The 23,155-nt window shown below is 41.9% G+C and overlaps 1 protein-coding gene across 18 annotated transcripts in view; it reads left to right on the top strand.

Annotated features, from left to right (window-relative positions):
- The first annotated feature begins 9,255 nt into the window (after positions 1-9,255).
- CELF2 (CUGBP Elav-like family member 2) overlaps positions 9,256-23,155 on the top strand; it is a 545,664-nt gene continuing 531,764 nt past the window's right edge. For 4 of the 18 annotated variants that reach the window (XM_088141401.1, XM_088141384.1, XM_088141387.1 and 1 more), the window contains exon 1: positions 9,263-9,856. In XM_088141401.1, the coding sequence (XP_087997527.1) occupies positions 9,804-9,856 (53 nt within the window). In that variant the 5' untranslated portion in view covers positions 9,263-9,803. Of the gene's footprint in view, positions 9,857-23,155 lie in introns of all 18 variants that reach the window. The other 14 variants (XM_088141376.1, XM_088141375.1, XM_088141381.1 and 11 more) reach the window with 10 other exon arrangements.

The raw sequence follows: 23,155 nt of genomic DNA, 5'->3' as shown, positions 1-23,155 counted from the left end.
TGCTTATAGACAAAACTGTGGGCTTCATTTTCAGATCAATGCAGGCTCAGATTTAGGGCTGTATGTGCAGTAGTTGAAATAAAGATTAGATATAGAAATTCCTCTGTGCAGACTCAGTTTGTAACTTAGGGTTAAGCACCCAATTTTTAAAATGAGTATTGAAGACTTAAAGGATATGTTGAGTGAGATTAGTCTTGACTCGGTCTCTTTCCATTCTCAGATAGCTTTGGTTCTGCCCTCTACATAATCCTTTACCAATTATCCGTTGTCCATTCTGTTGATTTAAACAAGCAAAATGAGTTCCCAGGAATGATCCACTGATCTTGTTTCCAGGAGGATCAACTGATCCAATTTTCCTGTCTCGACAGTACAGTGCGGCTCATTAGCTGATACACATTCACACAATTTTTTTTTTTTAAGCCAGAAAACTTACCGGCTTTCTGTTCTAACTGAATGCAGTGTCATTTGTGATACCCACCAAGGGTTACAACACTAGGAACAACCTACAGCAGGCTTGGGTTCTATCTACCCTGCTGCTAATATTTCTTTCCATTCCACTACTATTGACGTACTTACCCGGAAAGTGAGCAACTTTTACTCATCTTCCTGCTTCTCCTGACTGCCCTCTCCCTCCACAGTTCATGCTGTTGCAACCACAGCCCAAAAGACACTATACTAAAACCAACAAGCCAACTGGACAAGCCATTTTTTAGCCTTTTCCTGGGCTTTCAATGGGTTGAACCAATCAGACATTGCATGGGGGGATTCATGGCTAGTGAGCTCACTGGAAGAGTGAAGAGGTGACCTCTTCCCATTCCAGCACACTCACTAGCCATGGGCCCCAAATGTAATGATTGAGTCATGTTACTGTAAGACCTTTGACTTCCCTGTTTTCCTGATTCCAGATGCCTGGTGTCCACAGAAGAGATTATTCTGCCTAAGGAAAACCTTAGTTTCTAGTGTCCCTGGCATCTGGAAAGTTGTGATAGCAATGTTCTAGTAGGTACCAAGGTGGAAGAGAAGGTTTTCAGTGGAGTGCCCAGATATGGCCAGCGTTAGTTAGAAATTGGAGCTCCATCTATCCTCCATCTAAGATCTCCTTTTTAACCAGGGCCAATTCTAAATGTGTGGACTTCAACTCCCAGAATTCTCTGCAATGGTTATCCTGAGGTTACAAATCTGGAACTTGCTCAGATTTGAAATTGAAGTTATAAATCTGGAACTTGGGGAACACTAATCTGAATCATTCTCTGAGGAAATTGGGGAAATGTTAACTGTTCTTCTTCCAACATGAAACAATGAAGCCCAAGCAGTCTCATCATTAATTTAAGGAAGGTATAATTACATCATATACACTTTATTTCATGCAGCCTTATTACATTTACAATCTGTCAGAATGATCGAAGTTTATCTAATTTCTAGGTTACTTGCTGGAAGTTGTACAATAGCGCTGAAAAAAATGCACAGATGGGATTTATTTGCCATCCCCTCTATGTAGAATATGCCGTCTCTTGAACTAGGTGCCTGCTAAGCAGATGGGTGCTGATATAAATCCAAAAAATTAAAAACAACCTCTGTGACCTTGCCAATCTCATTTGTCTGTAGACTCAGAAGAGCTAAAAGCTGCTTTTGATTCTCATGGCCATTGCCAGCGCAACCCAGGATCCTCTGAATGGTTAGAGAGGAATGAATTGTACTTGTCCAATCAAGATTTTCTTTAAAAAAAAAAAAATGACTCGAGCTAATATAAAGAAAGCTTTTATTTTTCTTCTTGCTTGTGCTAGGGGAAGCAGAACAGGGTATATTTGAGATGCACAGCTTCTGATTTCAGGAGAAAAAAAATAACAAAAAATGCCATTGCATGTTTAGATTTGACAAAATGAAATATGTCGATGTTTTTGCCTTAGGGAAGAATGAAGTGATGTATTTGATATAAAGGAGGAGCCAGTTTGGTGTAGTGGTTAAAGCATCAGGCTAGAAACCAAGACCAAGAGTTCTACTCCCACCTTGGGCATGAAGCCAGCTGGGTGACCTTGGGCCAGTCTCTCTCAGCCCTAGGAAGGAGGTGACGGTGACCCACTTCCAAAAATATTGCCAAGAAAACTGCAGGGACTTGTCCAGGCAGTCATTAGGAGTCAACATTGACTCAAAAGCACAAAACAACAATTGACACAAAACATCCACTCGAAACATCTGGGCTGAAAAAATACAGGCAACAAAGGGCTAGACTTTTCTTTATCTCTTCACTGCCATTAATTGATCATTTGCTTTTGTTTTACTTTTGCAACTCAGATTGGCTAGCCGGAGTTCACACACATCAGATTAGGAGTGTCTGCAGCGTAGAGAAGGTGTCAAAAATTCAAGGAGGAGGCCACAGCCTTGCAACTAAAGTCTCTTTGTACAGCCGTAGCTGCCATTTTGATTTCTTTGACCCTTCTTGTGGCTCCCCCTGCATCTGGCCAGCTTTGTTTTAATCATAGTTTGTTCAATAAGATACAAAGGCTGGGTTTATGCAACCATTCTCTAAGGTTAAAAACTGAGCATACTGTAATATACCTTAGCATGGATGAATCTGGCCTACAACAGACTAGTGATGAGTCTTCTGAGAGAAGGTATGGCATCTAGCAATTAACCCAGATGCTCTTTCATGGGCAGCAAGTTAATGCTTCAATATTGGAATGCCTGTTGAGTAAAATTGCTCCACCTTCTTTTATTTAAACAGATTTATCTCCGGCCTTTCTTCCAGGACCTTCCATCATTGTATCCCCAAAACAGCAACCCTGTCAGAGAGTGACTGGCCTTATTATGATTGGTCACAGCCAGCCAGATGTTTAGACTGGGTTTGGCATTTTTGTCCACTATTGAGACCTTCCCAAGGACCTGGGATAGGCAAATATTGTTGTTTGATGGGGTTCAAGGTATTGTCTCAGGATGTGAGCTGTTCCAAATAAAGCTGCCTTTTGCAATTGACTGATGGTGAGTCTGTCAATGCCGATGGTCTTCAAGTGGTGCACCAGATGTTTTGGGATTGCACCCAGGGTGCCTAATACGATTGGTACTATCTTTGCATTCTTTTGCCACAGTCGTTCTACTTCTATATGCAGGTCTTCATATTATTCTTGTTGTTGTTTTCTTGTAATCTTTTCTTCTGTGAGCCACCAGACAGCTTTGATAAATTGGCCAGTATAGTAATAAACAAATCAGCAAACAATTTTTTTAAAAAAAAAAACCCACCCACTTTCTCTGCCTCTGCTATACTATGTTGAATAGGTGTGACTTTGGGATGCTATTCCATTTTTGTAATTTTCCTAAAAGACAGGTGCAAGATAAATGTATTTAAAAAGAAAAGAAAAGAAAAAAGAAAATTGCAGTCTTAATCCAAACCAGTGGAAATCTTCAGCAGAGAGATGGACTTTTTTTTGCAAAAGAATCCAACATCTGGAAAGCATGCTGGATTTGAACTGTGGGATGTTAGATTGAGATTTACACTAAAGTTTCTAATCACTTTGAACTTTGCTGTTGCAGCAGCCATTATGAGAGATGGTATGTTTGGACTGCCAGCAACTCTACCCTGGGCGAGATTTTTCTCATCACTCGAGGGCGGTCAAGAAAAAACTCTAGGTTCTAACAGTGGGGTGCGTTGCCAACTCTGTAAAACATTTGGCTGACCTTCAGGGAAAGAGAGAGCACAGGATGTGCTTCACAGTTCGTCATCGAATGGCTGAAAAGGACAGGCGTTGTAGCATGTGAGGGCTGGAGGAGACCAAAACTCAGCATGGGAGGAACGGAAGGGAAAGACAAGCTTTCATAAGGCAGGGACAAACCAGACTAGGTTTAAAACCACACTTCAATGAGGTAACCATTTCAAGCAAGGCTTCCTGATCTTGATGCTGCATGGGTTTTTGATGTTTTCTTTTCTAGGCTCCAAAGTCAAGACAGAACTTCCAAACGATGACTTCAACAGGGAGAGTGGTGGGGGAATAGAAACTTTTTGCACACCTACTTCCTGCCAATGTGTTGCACAACCAAAGTTGGAAGGGATTATTGGATTCCCTGGGGGAAGGGGGAACAGATGATCTTGAATTTAAGACAAGTCCAAAAGAAGATTAGACAGGAAAAAAAAACACCTTCATCTGCCTCCACTGTTGTATTCTCAGGGAATCCAAAATGATCTTTCCAATTTAAAATTAGATGATCTGCAGAGAGGGGGATCTAGTCTTTGTCTTGGATGGTGGAATAAGAGCTCCTGCAGGCAAGCAAAGCTGTATATACCTTTGTTAAAAAGTATGTGAGTTTACAACTTTTGAGATATAAAGATAACTAAACAAACTATAATAAGCACTAACCTGCAACCTTCCAGACAGACAGGAAAAGGGAGCAATGGGTTATAATATTTTCTTTGTTTTTCCTGCCATCTAGTGATCATCCAGATTTTTGCAGACCACATCTGGTAGTATTGGTTTTAAGGCTTACAGGAATGTCTAAGATAAGTGATATTTTGGGTCATATTATTAGCTCAAGGCATAATCCCCAATACAGAGGTATTTAGTGTTCCCCTCAGTTTCAGGGAATTGGAGTTTAGGAGGGAGATTGGACTCCAAGGGTGTCTGCAGAATGGTCCAAACAGTCAAGATGGCAGCCGTAAGTGTGCGATCACAGCCACCATCTTGTTTTTTTGATCCTCCACAGATGCCCCTGATGGGCTCTGCAAATGACATTTTACAGTACACCATTTGCCTAGACTTCTCATGATCGCTGAAAATGATTGACATTTGTAGTAGACTAGAAATACAGTCAAGACATGGCAATAGCTGGATTCACACATCACACTAAACTATTATCTGTTGAAGCACGGTCTACTGATTAAGCCACAGTCGGGCAGATTTGCACATCATACCGAGCCATAGTGTTGGTTTGGAGGGGACCTCCGGCATATATCTCAAAGGCCAGGAACATACTATGCATCTTTACCATACCACCCACAGCAACTAATATCATGCATTGCATTGACTGGAGATAAAATCAAGCATGTGACTTTATGGCTCAGCTTCCCTTCTCTCTCATGGCGCTTGCATTCGTCCTTCCCTCCAAGATTCTGATGGCCCCAACCTGCTGGCCTTCTGTAAGGCCTTGAAAACCTAGTTTTTCCCCCAAGCATGGTTGGTTGGCATCTTAACTTTTCCTGGTCTTCAAAATTTTTTTATGTATTCATTCATTCATTCATTCATTCATTCATTCATTCATTCACTTACTTATAAGATTTGTATGGCCGCCCATCTTAAAACAACTCTGGGTGGATCACAATAACAATAAAACTACAAAACCCATAAAACATGACACAAGCTAAAAACCCAGTGCCTCAATCAACCTCTTACCGTGCCCCAACAACCATCTGCAGGTTCCCACCACTGTACCCCAGTGCCTGGGTAAAGAGACAAGATTTAATGGCCTTCTGGAAGGCTAAGTGGGTGGGGGCATGCCAGATTGCCCAGGGGAGGGTGTTCCATAAGGTAGGAGCAGCCATGGAAAAGGCACACTTCCGAGGTCTCACTGGATGGCAAGATTTCAGGGAAGGGACCTGAAATGTGCTCACCCTATCCAGTCTAGTGGGATGGGAAGATACCCTCAGGGAGAAGTAGTCTCACAAGTAGCCTGGTCCCATGCCGTGTCAGGCTTTAAAAGTCATAACACCTTGAATTACACCTGGAAGGAAACAGGGAGCCAGCGCAGCTCACACAACAGGGGTGTAATGTGGGCAAACCTAGGGGTGCCCAACACTGCATGTGCTGCTGCATTCTGGACCAGTTATAACTTCCAGGTGATCTTCAACATAAAGATATACTTTTATGTATTGATTTATCAGCTCTTTGCCCACCTGGACTGGGAAAGGATGGGCAAAAAGTCAGATAGGTAAGGCAGGAGGAGAAATGCCAGGCGTTTTTTTTCCAGAACAAAGGGAAAATGTGTTGAGCAAAATACAAGACAATAAATAGACATCCAAAGGACGGGAAAAGTCATCAGGGAAGAAGCTGAAGTATGATGCCCATATTAAGAAACACAAGAATAAATGAGAGTGTGGGCAGTGTGCAGACATGACATTCTAGCTGGAATCACACAATACCCTTAACCTGCCAAACTACACTGGAAAATTAAACTAAAGCAAGCTAAAGATGAAATACTAACCAAGCTTAGTAGGATATACAAGTACAATTACTAGGATTTTGCCCGATCTGGTTATATCCACCCTGTTGATGTAGTTGCTGACAGTCATGACTGATTTGAAGTATATATATTCACACACATACATATCAGAAGAGAAATAGTTAAGAATAACCCATGTGGGTTGGGGCCAATTGCAAACTCTATATAGATAAACAAGTCAAGATATTTGAGACTAAGCTTTTCATTTACTGGCCTTGATTCAGTTTTTGCACTCTCTTTCTTGCCAGCTAACATGAATTATGTCCCATTCAACAGGCATGTCCATTAAATCAAGGCTTTACCCATTAAATAAAAAGATTGCCTGTTAAAACTGAGGATTTACAGCAAATGACACCATTGATGTCCATTATATCATTACAGAAATGACATAAATTGATCCAAATGGTACAAATTTGGATTTAACTGACACCTCCCTCCCTATGGCCCACTAAATTGAGGTTTTAGTATATGCATAACAACTTTTTAAAGAGTGTGTTACATTACTTGTAGATGTTTTTGGATCTGCAAAAAAAAAAAAAAAGGAAAGGATTTAATTTAGAATTTAATCTTCAGATGTGGAAATGTTCCTTAACTACCATGTAAATGCTGCATGGCTGTACTTATGAAATCATGAGGAGTCAAACTCAACTAAATGTTGACTTCTCCTCAATTTCCCTCAGCCAGAGGACAATGAAACAAAACAAAACTAAATGAATGTTTTAAAATCTTCAGCGTATTGGTTCAAAGGTTCAATGTGCAGTCATCAGCGATCAACAATTGGTTGGATTCACTGATTACGCCATGCAATAAACGTTGGGTTTTTTGGCTATCTGGCTATATTTGTACAACCCACTGAAACCAGGGAAATTCCAAGTCACCTGCCCTTTGAAACATCATTCCCCCTGAGATTAGATTGGCCCCAACCCTGTTGGCCTTTCATAAACCCTTAAAAACCCGGCTTTGTGCTTGAGCCTGGGGCCCCGGGCACGAGTTAGAGCCCATCTCCTGGTGGTATGGATGATGGATTAGATTGTGTCCGGCCGCTATGTGTTTTGATTGTTGTTTTACATTATGTATTTTGTATTTTTCTTTGTTTTATTGTAAGTTGCCTAGAGTCCGATAAAAGTCAGATGGGTGGCTATATAAATCTAAGTAAGTAAGTAAGTAAGTAAGTAAATAAATAAATAAATAAATAAATAAAACTAGTTCTCCTACAGCCAAAAGCAACCATCCTGATATTAGATCTGACTATTACCAAAACAAGGAACTGGTGGAAGTTATTCCCTCCCACAAAATTGTTAGAATGGTCAGAATAAAGAGACACAAGCATCTGAGCACAGATTTCACTACAAGCAGAATCTGCTTTATCCCCAGTGGTCACTGAGATTCTGTTTTTATGGCTTCCTGGCTTTTGAACAGTAAATCAGAAGTCTGCATCTCTTTGCCTGCCTGTTTATCTGTTCTGTGTCATTAGCTGGGAAGAAGCCTGAAAAGTTTTCCAGCCTTCTCCAAGACAGGTATCTACCAGGATAAAAATAAAATCTCCTTCAAGTGGAATTTAATTCCTGATGAAGTAATTCATGGTGAATGATGAAGTGAGTCATGCCATTTTCTTGAGAACAAGGAAAGTGGTTTACTGCTGCCATTTTTTTTTCAAGTTCATTAGCTCCTGTCCTTGAGATTTCTTAGTGGTCTTTCATTCAACAGATTTAGCTTTTGGTTATCAGCCAAGTTCAGCTAAGTTCCCCTCCTTGGGGTTGAGCTTAAATCCTGGTGACTTGATATAATTCTTTGGAAGTTGCCCTCTTGTAGGAATTTCTTTTTAATTCCCAGTCCTGCCTAAAGCAGTATGGAAACAGTATTGATGCTTTTGAACTCTGGTGTTGGAGAAGACTTCTGAGAATATCATGGACAGCCAAGAAAACAAAGAAATGGATCATCAAACAAATCAACCCAGAGTTCTCACTTGAGGCACAAAGGACCAGGCTCGAATTATCCTACTTTGGACACCTAATGTGAAGACCTAGCTTTCTGGAGATGGCTCTAATGCTGGGAAAGGTGGAAGGAAAGAGAAGAAGAGGACCACCAGCAGTAAGGTGGAGGGACTCAGTTGCAGTGGTGATGGGGGCACCATTGGAAGACCTGAAAGACCAGGTTAGGGATAGATTGGCCTGGAGAAAATCTATGTGATTGCTAAGAGTTGACGCTGACTTGAGGGATTGTACATAATCAATCAATCAATCAATCAATCAATTTCTATCCAGGCAAGCCATACTATCCCCAGAGAAGTCCATAATCCTGGGAAAAGTGGAAGGAAAGAGAAGAAGAGGATGACAAGCAGCAAGGTGGATGGATTCAGTCACAGTAGCAATGGGAGCACCAATAGAAGACTTGAAAGACCAAGTTAGGGACAGATCCTTCTGGAGAAAATCTATCTATGTGATTGCTAAGTGTCAACATCAACTCCATGGCACACAATCAATCATTAATCAACCTGCCTCAAACCATGGCACTTCCCAGTGGCCTCCCGTCCCAGCACCAACCAGGCCAATATTGCTTAGCTTCTGTCTCTCAACCCCATTTTAATTGAGTCCCACATATTGTGACAACCTAGACTCTTTGAGACATCCAACTTTCAAACTATTTCTCTCTGTTTTTGGGGAGGGGGGCTCTCTTCCCTGCCTAACAACAACAGTAGTTTGCTAAATAAATAAATAATTAAAATGAGATCTGACTATTACCAAAACAATGTTCTGAGTTGAGCCTTTGAAAATTAACAAATCTGTTGCCCATCGCAAAAGCATTAAGAACCAGGCCAGGGTGAAGTTCAAAAGTTGTGGGAGAAGAGAAGAGAAGAGAAGAGAAGAGAAGAGAAGAGAAGAGAAGAGAAGAGAAGAGAAGAGAAGAGAAGAGAAGAGAAGAGAAGAGAAGAGAAGAGAAGAGAAGAGAAGAGAAGAGAAGTTTGGATGGGTGGGTGGGTGGGTTTTTAGAGCATCATAAAATCTGAACTTGGGGGGAAAGAAAGCCCCCTATACTCTGGCCTCCAATCTCTGCTGCGGAGCGGGGAAGGGAGCCCGTGGAAAGCAGCCCCCCCGGCGGACAGCAACTCTTCCGCTGGCGGGAATCGGTGAACGATTTGCCGGCAGAGGCGAGGGCGCTTTTCTCAAGGTTAAGCCTGCTTGCGCCTGCCGGAGCAGAGGCGGACGGTGCGGGGAACGAGCCGAGCCGGCGGCGCAGGCGAAAGGGCAGCGCTTGGAGCCCTCCTCGCTTTTCTTCCCAGGCGAGAGCCAGGAGAGGCGGCGGCGGGGCCGGGGCCGGCGGACAGCGGGGCGTCTGCCAGCAGGGAAACGCACCCCGGCGGCTTTCCTCTGGGGAGGGGGAAGGCGCGAGAGCGAGAGCAAGCGCAAGCGAGCGGGAGAGGCGCGCCGCCGGAGCACAAGACAGCCCCGCCGCGCTCTCTCTTCTCGGCCACTTTTCCTTTCTTCGGGTGTTCGGTTCCCGTTCCCGCCCAGCTGAGCCAAGAGGACGGGCTGCCTCGGAGAAGCTGCTTTGCCTCGAAAAAGACGCAGCCGCCGCGTAAGAAGAGGGAAAGAGACGGAGCGATGGTTTCTCTCATCCCCGACCTGGACTCGCTGAAAAGCTGGAAAGTTTTAAGGTAAGTCCGCTGGATTCTTCCTTTCATCTCGCCGGCAGCTGCGCTTGGCGTGGGGACTTCGCAGGACCCGCTTCTCCCGGCTCTCTGCGCCTCTTCTTTTATTTTGGGGAGGGGGGAGGCTTATTCCTGGGTCAGCCTAAAGCAAACGCGGCTCGATCGCCTTCCGCAAGCCCGAAACTCAGTTACTGCAAATGGATCTTTAAAACGAAAAGGGAAGAAAATCACCAGGGGAGGCGGGGAGCGTTAACTCACAGGCCACGGCGTGTTTGGAGTTTGTGAACTTTCGGATTTAAGATTCTCCCGGAGTTTCTCCCGCCCCTCTCCTCCCCCCCCCCAACCCGAGTTTCCAATTCGTTCCTTTTTTTAGACTTGGGAGGGGGAAAAGGACTTTGGGCAGATGTTTAGCATGGCGGGGGGGGGGGGGCTTAAAAGCGCGTCCCATCAAGGGAAAATGGTTTCCCTTCTGGTCCTCAACAGCAGGGTTCCTCAACCTTGGCGACTTGAAGATGGGTGGACTTCAACTCCCAGAATTCCCCAGCCAGCCAGGCATGGCTGGCTGGGGAATTCTGGGAGTTGAAGTCCACCCATCTTCAAGATGCCAAGGTTGAGGAACCCTGCTCAAGAGGATTTCATCCAAAAAGTGAAAGTTGGGAGAACTTCCTGGCTGGTTGAGCTGAACACTTTCAGAGAAGGTGTCCTGAAGGCCATGTCAAGATATTTCTTTCCATGCTTTTCAGTTTCACGGAAGATTTGGGAGGATTGCTTGCCTAAAATAAAACTTGAAGGCTCTGCTTCTCTGGCTGTTTTATTTTATTTTATTGTACTTTATTTTACCAACGGAAAGTGAGAGATGTGTTGGAACTGGCCCCATGAAGACTGAACATGTGGCAGAAAGGTTCTAAAATCCCAGTTTCACTCACTTTGTGATGCCAGCTTCTTTTTATTTCTGGGTGGGCTTGCAGCTTTACAAAGGGACTTTTGGGGGATGGCACGGCTCCAAACTCTTAAATCCCTGATGTATCCTATGAAATGAAACCCGGCTGGTTAGTTTTTCTATCTACCTTTTGATGTGCAGAGAGGCATTTGAAAAAAGCACAGCATTGCCGCTGCTAGAATTGTGTGGTGGTTGTGCATGCTGCCAAGGCATTTGGGAACTGACTGGGGCAGGGGTATTGTGTGAATGAACCCAGGTTGGGTAGAGGATCTACATGGATGGTGGGTTCAATTGAAACAGTATGAAAAAGGGCTCTTAGTTTCCATCATATTCACTTCCTTACATTTGAAAACCAAAGGGATAGCACAGACACAGACATCCATGAATGTTCATACATTTCTCTCATTCAGACATCCTGTCTCCATAAGGGTCGAGGCCATAAAGACAAAGGGGGGTGCCCTGAACTCTGACTAGTATCCAATAGGTCATCAGGAAGATAAATTTCCCCCAATAATAAGGAGGATCCAAAACTTATGCCAATTTCAACCAATCATTTGTTAATTGCTGTATTTCTTTGTAAGGAACATGTATAAAATTGTCGTCTTTGGGCATGGGAGGGGTTCTCCTCTGCCTTAAGGGGAGACCCCAGCTGACTCAATTGGCTTACTTTCAATAAAACTTTAAAATCTCAGCTGGTACTTTCGTGTTTGATCTTTTGCCGGACTGAATCCTAATTGGGGAGAGTCAGAAACTCTCAAATTTTGCTAACAGAAATGTGCTAACACAATGCTGGCATTTCTCATTGTGGTTTTCAGTCCTACCATGGATACAATGAGGATTTGAAGAGTTTGTGCTTACTCAGATGTGTGTATCTTTTTTTTTTTTAAGAATGCTCAGCCAGAATGAAGTTTTTCCAGGGCCTCATCTTCAACTCTTGGGAGGCCTTTTAGCCACTGTGTGTGAGAAACTCAACAGTGGATTTGTTTTGTAGCCATCTCCTTTATGGATGAGGGTTTGGTTTCTTTGGAGGATGGGGGAGTGGGGGGAGGCAGAGAGGGGAGCCAGGAAATGCCCCTGTTCTTTCCCTACTAGCATCCTCACATCCAGAAACTGGCGGTTGGCTTTTTGACATTTTGTACATTTGGTTTTCTTCTTGTGGACGTTTCATTACCAGACCAGTATCATCAGCAATGCTTTAACCTGGGGAAGTGAAGTTTGTTGGCTGTTTGTCTCTAGTGCTTTGTCATTCCAGTCTTAGGTGGTGGTGGGTAGGATGTGTTGATGGGGGGAGCTGTTTCAGAAACTGGGGGTTGATGGCATCTGGATGGATGTGGGAGGGGAAGGTCCCTGTTTTGCATTGCAAGGGGCAGAAGAGCTCCAGATAGAAAAACGGTGTCCACCATGGAGGTTTCTTAACTGAGGCTGAGGGTCAGGCCATAACTATAGTAGCATTTGGCTGTGCTCAACCATCTAGATTTAAAGACGAGAGAAAAGGTATCCTGCAGCGTTTCAGAGGAAGCTTCTCCAGGCAACATCCAATGTGGAATGTACTGATTTATAAGTTCATGGGACAGTAAGCATGTAATTGACCTAGATGTCTCTGTGTGGTCACACTGTTATCTGCAAAGACTGTAGGAAGCATTCCTTCCTGGCCTCAGCCAGTCAGAAGCTCCGAGAAAGGTCAGAAGGAGGACAATGTCTTCCTCCCCCCAGCAGCCATTCTTCAGACTTGAAGTTTTATTACATGTTGCCATATTTAGTAGTTACTGAATGATTCCCCCTCTATGAACCTATTTAGTCCCCCTGTAAAGTCATCCACGCTATCCTACTATCTTGTGGCAATGAATTAAACAGATTAATTATGCCACACAGTCTGGGTAACCAGGTCAGGAAAAGATCTAGCAGTTGTCTTTTATTAGTTTAAATCTCGGTCTGTTTCTTTTCCTTCTCCTTCTCTGGGTTTGATCGCAATCCAGCCTGACCAGTTTAGGGTTCCTTGTATTGTGTGAATGTAGGAAAGGAGTGACTTCAATAACCAGGTGAAGGACAGTGTGTGTGAAACTTTCTAGATGAGGCCTCAGTAGCAGGCCTTGCTTCTTAGCTCAGCGTGGCACAGATCATTGGAAACCCTTCTGATGTGTCAAAACAAGGTTGGCTTATCTGCAAGCACCTCTAGAATGACTAGCCAATCTAGAACTTGGGCAGACATACCCCCCAAGCAGCATCGTTTGAACACGTAGTCATTGTTGCTGTGCTTTTGTCACAGGGATGCCAAAAGATGACCTTGCTGGCATCCATTCTCCAATTCCAGAGTGCAAAAGGACCGGGTGATGACTTTTTAAATGATTATTTGGGTGGTGGAGTGGAGTGGGGAAGTGATAAAATGGGGTCTTGCCTTGCAGAGGCATCTGGTGTCCATTTCCTTGCTTAGAACTCCTGGATCCTCCCCAAATCAGTCTTAGCTCTGCCCACTTTCCGTAGCTTGCAGAGAGCCTCCTGTACTCCTTTAGTTGTAAGGCAGTGTTTCTCAACCTTGACAATTTTAAGATGGGTGGACTTCAACTCCCAGAATTCCCCAGCCAGCCATGCTGGCTGGGGAATTCTGGGAGTTGAAGTCCACCCATCTTAAAGTTGTCAAGGTTAAGAAACACTGCTGCAAGGAACGATGTGCTCCTCTGTTGGTGGATGAACCCTCAACCTTTCCATTCTTCAGTCAAACATTGAAGCAACTGCTTTTTCTGGATACTTTTCTCGCACCAGGTTTATGGGCCATCTGAGGTTCTCTGGTGTGAGATACAAGGCCCCCAATTGCTGACCTGATCTTAAGGGATCTAGTCAAGGCTGTCAAGATGGGCATGCTGTTTGCAGCAGAGAGGATCAGAGGGCTGTAGGTGTTCCAAAATGCCCTTCTTCTGCATGAATTTGTATCAGCCTCTTGGATTATCTCTAATTCAATCAGTGTATTCCAATAAATGGATAACTCTGGTGGGTGGGTGGTTTTCACAACTGCAGGCCTCTTCCAATGACCTACACATGTTCAGTGTGAACAAACAATATAGAATGGATCCATGTATAATCCTAGGCCCACACATAGCTTGTTCTGCCTTTGGATGAGCAAGATGACCCAAACCAACCATATTAGCATAGGATTTTGCATTGAACAAGGCCTCTGTGACCTGAAGGAAGAATTTGGATGTCAAGGAATATGTAAGCACCTCTAAACCCACACCCAAGCAGAGAGGCTCACCGGTTCCCCTGAACCTATGTTAGAATTGTATGATCTCACTGTGGCCATGTTCACCCAACATGCTCAATCTTCAAAAATAAGACCTCATTTTCTTGCTTCAGGCAATACACTAAACTATGTCGAGCCACCACATTGGCTGAGTTCACACAACATCTGCTAAGCCACATAAAAATAGAGCAAGGCTTAAAGTAATGAAGATTAGGGTGTTGGGGTCTAACGTGAGTAAGCATGTTGTTGAAGGAAGACACAGTACACTTGACAGATACTGTGCTTGCCATAAAGGCCATGCTGTTCTAATGTAAAGTCAGTTGAATTCATTTGGAAATAATAATAATAATAATAATAATAATAATAATAATAATGATGATGATGATGATGATGATGATGTTTATTGTTAGATTTAATATAGCCACCAATTTCAGTGGACTCTGGGCGACTTACAAAATACTAAATTAAAACAAATAAAGACATAAACAAAATGAAACACGACTGCTAGAATCACAATCTGCTCATGTTTTATTTTTTCTGTCAGGGCTTGTGTGTGTGTGCCTGTGTTTAAAGCTGCACAATGTACAAAGACACATATAGCTTGTTCTCTACACGACAATTACACCAATGCCGATTTTCCCCCTCCCTATTCCTTCCCCCCTCCCCACTACAGTTTTGCTAACTGTGAAAACCATGAGAATCTTATTAGAACATAAAAGCAATCCTCCTCCTCGCAGAAAAGAGTGAATCTTTTCCAAACTCAGTTGGGCTGTTTTGATGTTGATCATGGTCTTCACTGCAAATAAGGGGAACAGAAACAATGACAAGAACAGAAGACCGCCTGCTGCTAAAGAGTTTTTATTTTTATTCTGAAAAGGTTGGAATACAACTCCAGGAGCATTTTTATCCTGTGATTTAAACAGGTCACCTCGAACGTTCCGATGCCAAGCAACAACAGATGAGATGTACGCCACGTGTTACAGAACTGCTATTCTGGGAATGCTGCAGAGAATATAGAAATTTTTCCTTTTTTCTTTTTTGAAATGGGACTCCATCTAAATCCCCCTCTGTTAAGAAAATCAGGTTATGCCCTGCTTCAGAAGAATAGGAATAAGGATCGGTAGACTTCAGAGCTCAAAGATATTTATCTGTTGAAAAAGCCCCACCTACTTTAAGAGCTGAGTCATACCTTTCTGAGAACCCAGACCAGGTGTGGGGGAAAAAAAATTCACTGCCCAATCTGGAAGAAATACATACATACATACATACATACATATATATATACATATATATATATATATAAAATTTCACAGCGGTTCTGAGAATTAGATAAGACAGAAAGATAATGGTTGGCTTGATCTATCATACCATACCATGGTTTGTTTAACCATGTTTTTTCAGATAAATCACAGTTGGCTGAGTTGAGCCGTAATTCATAGTTTATAAAGAACAAGGGCTGAGTTCATATGATGTAGCAAGCCACAACAAGCTTGCTCTATTATGGCTTAGAGTGATGAGGAAAGTCTGCTAACAGCTGGTATAGCATCCTGCAGCAAATGATTAAACCAAGATGAGAATCTAGGTTTCCCTACTCCAGTCTCAAAGATCTAGCAATCATTATGCTTGTTCTTTCTCAGTTTTGAAATGAAAAAGGTGATATTTCATCTTTCCATTGTTTCGCGTGACTCCCACCAGAAATCTAATGAGCTTCATTATCTCACAATGATTGATTGATTTTAAGACATTTAGACATTAGAGGTGCTAAGAAATCCGTTGCTAGCTTCTGGGTCGGGAATAGGGATGATGATTATGGCTTGAATCCTGATCAGAGTTAGTCTAATGATATTCTTTGAAGGAAAAGAAGAGGCCCCCTCTCTTATCCAACCATTTGCACCATCCAAAATACCTGGAGTTTTAAAGGTAGGTAGTTGCTAAGAAGAAAGGGGAAAATTCTAGAATCCCAGCCCAAGGCCTTTGGGGTCATGTTCTGTGAACTTTTTAAATTTAACTTTTCATCGCATCCAAAGTGTGACCTTCACTGGTGAGTCTCATCAAAACTGGTTATTGAAACAGAAGAAGTAAACTTGAAGTTGGATTATGTCCCTATCGCTTTTTGAAAGAATTGGGGATTAACAATTGCTGATCTGTTCTTGGCAGGTCATGCATTTAATTCGGATTATGGTGATTGTGCACCAAAGGAAGAACAAACTATGAAGCAATTTCTTAGCTTTAGCTGTTCTGCCAGTAATTATTTCACCTCTTAATTTTGGCTTTCTGCAAAAAGGTTGCATGTGATTTAAGACCGGGAGGAAGCTGAGACCAGATAAAGGTTATCTTCCTAGTAACAGAAACTTTATAGAAAATGATATTCTGAAATTTATCCAGATCTATTTAGCAAAAGATACTATAAAGACAGATGAATGAGTCCCCTCTGTAAAGGTGACTACTGGGCATTGTTAAAAAGAGGAAATGCTTAATCAAAGTAGAGAATAGTAATTTGCATGATATTTGCATATGTTAAGAAAAGGTGAGGTCATGGCTTGTATTTATAGAATTGTGTAATCAGAGTTAGATGAGATCTTGGAGGTGATCTAGTACAACCCCCCTGCTCAGTGCAAGATTTATTAGAGCACTTCTGACAGATGACCCTCCAGAAGTTTGAAGATCTCTAGCAAAGGTGAATTCACCACATCATGTGGCAGCCTGTTCCACTGGCTATTAGCTCCTACAGTCAGGAATTCAAAACATTTCCCTTTAAAAATGGCAGTGTTTTCTTCTTCTTCTTCTTCTTCTTCTTCTTCTTCTTCTTCTTCTTCTTCTTCTTTTCAGCACTGTGTGCTTTAATTGGTAAATTAATCTGTGGAAACTCTGGCTGTTGTTTGAAATACACTTTTTAACAAAAAGGGAGAGAAAAAGGGAGACTCTTATGAGCTCAAGAGTCATTTTAATTTTCCAAACAGTTTTTTTACTTTGATGTGGAAAGGAATGGGTGGAAAGAGAATGCAGACAACAAGGTTTTCAATAACAGTCCTGATTAACCCAATTTAAATATGATTACAATGCCATATTCTTTTGGTATTTCAAAATGGTCTCCTAATTGGGTCCATAGCCTGGCACTCTCCATGTATTTTGGGCCATAAAGTTCCATGCCCAAGCCAAAGGACTGTGGGAGTTGTAGTTCTAAGTTGTAGTTCTGGAGAACATTAGCCTGTTTCTGCCTGACTTCATTGCATTCATAGAGCTTCTCAATGGGAAGTTAATGAATCAATTACAGTTCTTCAGACCATGAAAAGTCCATCATCTTGAAAGGTGTCACTCAACGCTTACAGTGTATGGACTGAAAGGGGCCTTAATGGTCATTTAGTCCAGTGTTTCTCGACCTTACCCACTTTAAGATGCGTGGACTTCAACTCCCAGAATTCCCCAGCCCGCCATGTGGATTTTTTTAAAAAAAGATTTGTATTTGCTTTAATATGCAACGAAAGAAAAACAAAAAACAAATGAGAAAAACAAAACCAATAAAAAGGAAAAGGAGAAAAAGAAAGAAAGCCACCATTTTCTCAGATATATAGAAGGCAGCTCCATGCTTAAAGACTACATTTAAGCTTTACAATGGTGAGTAATGTTGGTCCGGTTTTCCATTACATCACTAGAGAAACAATTCCTACACAAAGCGTGAACATCCATCATCAACCCCACATCCTAAATCCAAGGGACTCCCATCTTTCCATTGCAACAGGATCATCTTTGCTATACCTTATGCTCAAGAAATTAAAAGTTCTTCATATATTTATATGTTCCAAGGATGTGAGGGTGATCTGGTTGTAATATCTGTCACCTCATTGATCACCAGTGTTGATCTGGCTGAACTGGTTGGGTGGGTGGGTGGGTGGGTGTTCTCTTCCTCCTTCACTCCTCCGCATGCCTCCCTCCTGATGTTCTGCAATCAGCGGAAGAGGACAGCCATCCCAAGAAAGGAGTGCATTGTTCTTCAGTCAAGAGTCTATGATCATTTCCCTGCTAGAACCTCTCATAAGCTGAAGGTCCATAGGGAGACAATTCAACATCACACTGACATTTTTAAACCCCATTCCTTTTCCCAAGCCCACATTAACTAACTGATGGGTATTAAACTAGAAAATGCAATAAGCTCATATCATATGTGTGACATTAGAAGAGGGAAAGTTGATATTCTGTGGTTCCTCAGACTGTTCAGAAAAATCATATAGCCAGGGCTTGAACGTTTGTTTGAATAAATTGCTATTGAATACTGCTTGATTCCAATATTCAAATGACTACAGAAGTAAAGCATGCAAAGTATAAAGCCGTACAAAGTTAATTCAGATATGAACATTCTTCTGGTTATTGTTTATGAAATTTGCATGCTGCTAAATCTTTGCAGACTCCTGGCTGCTTACAGCAACGCGCCAAAATACAATACAGGTCAAAGACCAGAAATGGCAATTACTATGAAAAAACATCCAAATGCCAATAATGAAAAATCATTCCCCAGTAGAGAAGTTTGGTCTTCAGTAATTTGTGGAATACCATTTCCAAGGATGCCAGATTAATTCTAGATGAGTTAAAAGCTTGGTGAACAAGATGCATTTTTACCATTTTCCTAAATAGTGGAACAGTGGGAACCAAATGCATCTTCTTCTGGCAACCAACACCCAGATAAGCAGGAATTGACACCAGACAAGCAAACTCCAGACAAACAATCAAGCAGAAAATAATAGCCAGATCAAGGAATTACCAAGGAGAAAACCATACCCTCACCAACACTGGTAGGGCAAGCCACTGTATGTGAACAGGGAGCAAACCCCACACTCACCAGCACTGATGATATAACATACAGTAGTTGTGTAATGAAACCTCTGCAAGCAAACAACCAAGCTCAGAGAGCACCAAGGACTTCACCTTCAATTGTGCCCTGCAGTCATTTGAAGGCCTTGGAAAACATAGTCAAATGTCATGATGTGTCCATGCCTACAAAGATCAGTCGTGCGAGCCATGGTATTCCCTGTGACACTCTATGGAACTGAAAGTTGGACTTTGAAGAAGCAGAATAGGAAGAGTATTGATGCCTTTGAACTTTGGTGTTGGAGAAGACTCTTGAAAATACCATGGATGGCCAAGAAAACAAATGGATCATCGAACAGATCAACCCAGAGTTCTCACTCAAGGCACAAAGGACAGGCTCAAATTATCCTACTTAGGACACATGATGTGGAGACCTAGCTCTATGGAGAAGGCTCTGAAGCTGGGAAAGGTGGAAAGAAAGAGAAGAAGAGGATGATCGACAGCAAAGTGGATGGATTTAGTTACAGTGATGACGGGTGCACCGTTGGGAGATTTGAAAGAACAGATTAAGGGTAGATCATCATGGAGAAAATCTATTTATGTGGTCACTAGGAGTTGATAATTACTTGATGGCACATAATCAATCAAGTCATTTGGCAGCCAGTGCAGATTTTTCATTAAAGACCATAGATTTATTTGCTTATTTATTTATGAAATTCATAAATTGCTTTGCTCACGCAGGAATGTTAGCAGTATGCAAAGGAGCAACAGCACATCAAATGAATGCAATTCAATCTCTGTATTGGGGTCAGCATTCTGGCTGCTGCATGTTGCATTAATGGCACTATCTGGAGACTTTTCAAGGTGAACCATATTATCATAGTAAATAAAGATGGGTTGCAGCCAGGGTGTGGATAAATGTTGCTAATTCCAAGTAGCTCAGGTACGGTTGCACTAGCCATATTTGTGCAAAGGCACTCGTATAGTTGCTGCTTGGAAATCCAGTGATAGCTGGGGATCCCTAAACACAGGTTTTACTTCAATCCAAGAAATTCAATCCTTATAAACAGCACCTTGTCTGGATTTAATTTCAGCTTTTTCTCCCTCATCCATTCTATTATGGAGATTAAACAATGTTCTATCTAATTTACTCCTTGGTCTTTCAAGCACACAACAGAGGGCTCTCCAGGTGGGGAATAGATACACCAGCTGAATTTGGCAACTGAAAGTGGTTGATGATTGTTGTTGGTTTATTTCTATTAATTGTTGCAAAGTTTCCACAATTCTTGATAAACAAGATGGGCTAGGTAGAAATGTAGAAAAAGCCACACTGACATATTTGTTCAGTTCTACCTGGTCTTGTCCAGCTATAGCCTGCTTTTGGTTTCAACTTGCTACATATGTCAATGCAATTTTGGGAAGAAATATTATAGTTAAGGATCTCAATGAGATTTTGATTGATTGGTTGATTGATTATATGCCATCAAGCTGTTTTTGACTCCTAGTGACTTACGTAGATAGATTTTCTCTAGGATCTCAAATGGGAAGTTGAACTATATTCCTAAAATATGGAATGGGTCATCCCATCAAGCGCAAAGAGGATAATTTTATGTAACTGGAAAGAAGCTTTCCCTTCTGATTTTAAGGATTGGATCCAGGATATGAGTCTGATGTCTATCTTTGAAAAGTCTCTGTGTTTTAAAAATAAGAAGATGATGCAATATGTTGCTACATGATGTAGATTTAACAATCAGCTTGGGGATTGAAATAATGTTATATTAACCTGTTTTCTGCTACTTTTTTGTCATGTTTAGCTTATCTGGATCACTATAGTATATGTTGTTTTTGTTTTTTCATTGTATAATCAGTATTTTTTTCTTTGTGATGAAAGTGTTTCTTTATATTTCACTATTTTAAAATAAGAACAACAATAATAAACACTTGTTCATTCCTAACACCAAGAATTGCACAAATATTTTCTTACTATTCATTTTTCCTCTTGCATTTATTAATAATGCTATCAATATCTGCAATTTGCTATTTCAATGGTTAGGTTGCATGAGTATGAAATATAGATATGTATCTATGTCTTTGATTGGCACTCAACTCTAGGTGGCATTGTCTATAAGAGGTACGAGCACCCTGTAATCTTGGCTGGTCTTTAAAAAATAAAAAGCAGGGTAGGACCTGGTTAATATTCGGATAGGAGACAACCAGAATATATCAGAGTGGAAGTCAAAAAAGCATACAGAAAGTAGCAAAAGGTTTTCTTAACCTACGTGAAAGTGTCCACATGGTCATCATGACTTGAGTTCAGCTTGAAGAAATTTTCCCTTGTACAGTAGGTTGCATTAAATGTAATACTTCACTTTAATACTTAAAGTGAAACTTCCTTCAGCTTAAGGGCCACACTAGTCTTGTCCCCCACCTCCCCCAAGTGTTGCTTTCCAAAGCAGTATTTCTCAACCTTGGCAACTTGAAGATATGTGGACTTCAACTTCCAGAATTCCCCAGCCAGCCTTGCTGGCTGGGGAATTCTGGAGGTTAAAGTCCACACATTTTCAAACTATCAAGGTTGAGAAACATCTTCAAACTGAAGTCCACACATCTTCAAGCAAGGCTGGCTGGGGAATTCTGGAAGTTTAAGTCCACGCATCTTCAAGCTGCCAAGACTGAGAAGCACTGCTCTAAAGGATCCCATCTGGGGAAGGACTTTTAGAAATGTGAAGTGCTGAAATGACACTTTAACCATCTTTAGCGCCTTAAATCCCATCTCCCAAACTCTGCCAGAATGCAAAACAGGGCTTACAGTTTTGGCCCCTGACGCTTCAGTCTTTGCAATATATTGCAGAGATTTAGCTTCTGGCTGCACTCTTTATATCCCTAGTTCAAAGCCATCTCAAAGGGTTTTCTTTTTTCATTTTAGATACTGAAAACCATCGTCCTCAGTAGGAATGGAAACCATTTTTCCCAATGCTCACTATAGTTTGTTTGGAGGCGGTTCAAAAAAAAAAAAAATCTGTCTTAAATATTAAGGTGTAAATATGAAAGAGTTTTGTTGTTCAAAGGCACAATTTACTAATCACCAAAAAGATGCCCAGAAATTATAGAACAAGATATGGTACCCCTACACAGGCTAATGTGACATAAGAAAGAGAATTAATAGGATGCCCAGGTGAAATTCAGGTCCAATGACATCGTCTGTGTGGGATTTCAGATGTGGATTGCAGTGGGGCATGGGTGATATCATCAAGACAATTTTAGATCAAATTCACATCCATTTCTGCTGTGTGAGCAGTTTCCCTATGGCAGTGTTTCTGCACCTTGGGAACTTTAAGATGCATGGACCACAACTCCTAGAATTCCCCAGCCAGCCATGCTGGCTAGGGAATTCTGGGAGTTGAAGCCCACACCTCTTAAAATTCCCAAGGTTGAGAAACACTGCCCTATGGGAATGGCGGCACAATGGAATTGGACAGGGGTGTGTCCATTTGCCGAAGGTTTAAATGGAAAATGCACATGCAAGATGATTTACATTTCCCAAGAGATTTAAATGTTTCCAGGCTATTCAAGGTCAATGTGTGGGATGGGAAAAGGATTTTGTGTGTCCCCAAACAATATATCTAGAGTTTATATATGCAAATCAGAAACAGAAAGTAGAGCTCTTCACAGGGGGTGGGGGTGGGATCAGGTTGCTATTTTGTTATGTAGACAAATGGAATGGATGGATCGTTTTTCATTTCTTTTCTGGATCCAACACTCCTTCCTTCAGAAGCACATTAGCATCACATTATATTTTACACATTCAGAGAGAGACTAGCAACTTCTTAGGTACAGTGGGAATGTCATTGTTTTAACTTGAGAGATCAACCCCATCCTGTGTTCCTCTTCAATGCGTTCCATAATTCTGCCTTCCCCCTTCAGGGGTTTGGAGCAAGACAGGGAGAGCCATTGCTTTGGGGCCCATCCAAACCATGGTACAATTTTTTGAAATGCCGAGGATGCTCAACCTATTTCATTTGAGGTAGCAATCAAGTTAAATAGAATCCTAAGTATTTGGGGTCCCCCCCACAAGGTTCTGTTTACTGGGGCACCAACGTCAGTGGGCAAAAGGAAAAGAGGGGTACAAAATAATACATTGATATAGGATGCAGAGAGATGTAACCAGACCTTCAGATGAATGTTACGTCTTCAGTGTCCGTAATTGTGATGGAATGGTATGGTGAAGGCCGCGCTCGGGGAGATAAGCATTTCCTTAGCCCCCAGAGTGAGCATGGGAAGGTGAAGAAGATGAGACTGGCACCACTCTAAGGAATTTGCAGTGTTT

The sequence above is a fragment of the Python bivittatus genome, unplaced genomic scaffold (assembly GCF_059951505.1).
Source record: "Python bivittatus isolate LINGU-HERP-01145 unplaced genomic scaffold, Pbiv_v1 ctg000330_np1212, whole genome shotgun sequence".
NCBI classification, from domain to species: Eukaryota; Metazoa; Chordata; class Lepidosauria; order Squamata; family Pythonidae; genus Python; species Python bivittatus.
Note: the sequence above shows the minus strand (reverse complement) of the source record. Positions and strands in the feature narration are given on the sequence as shown.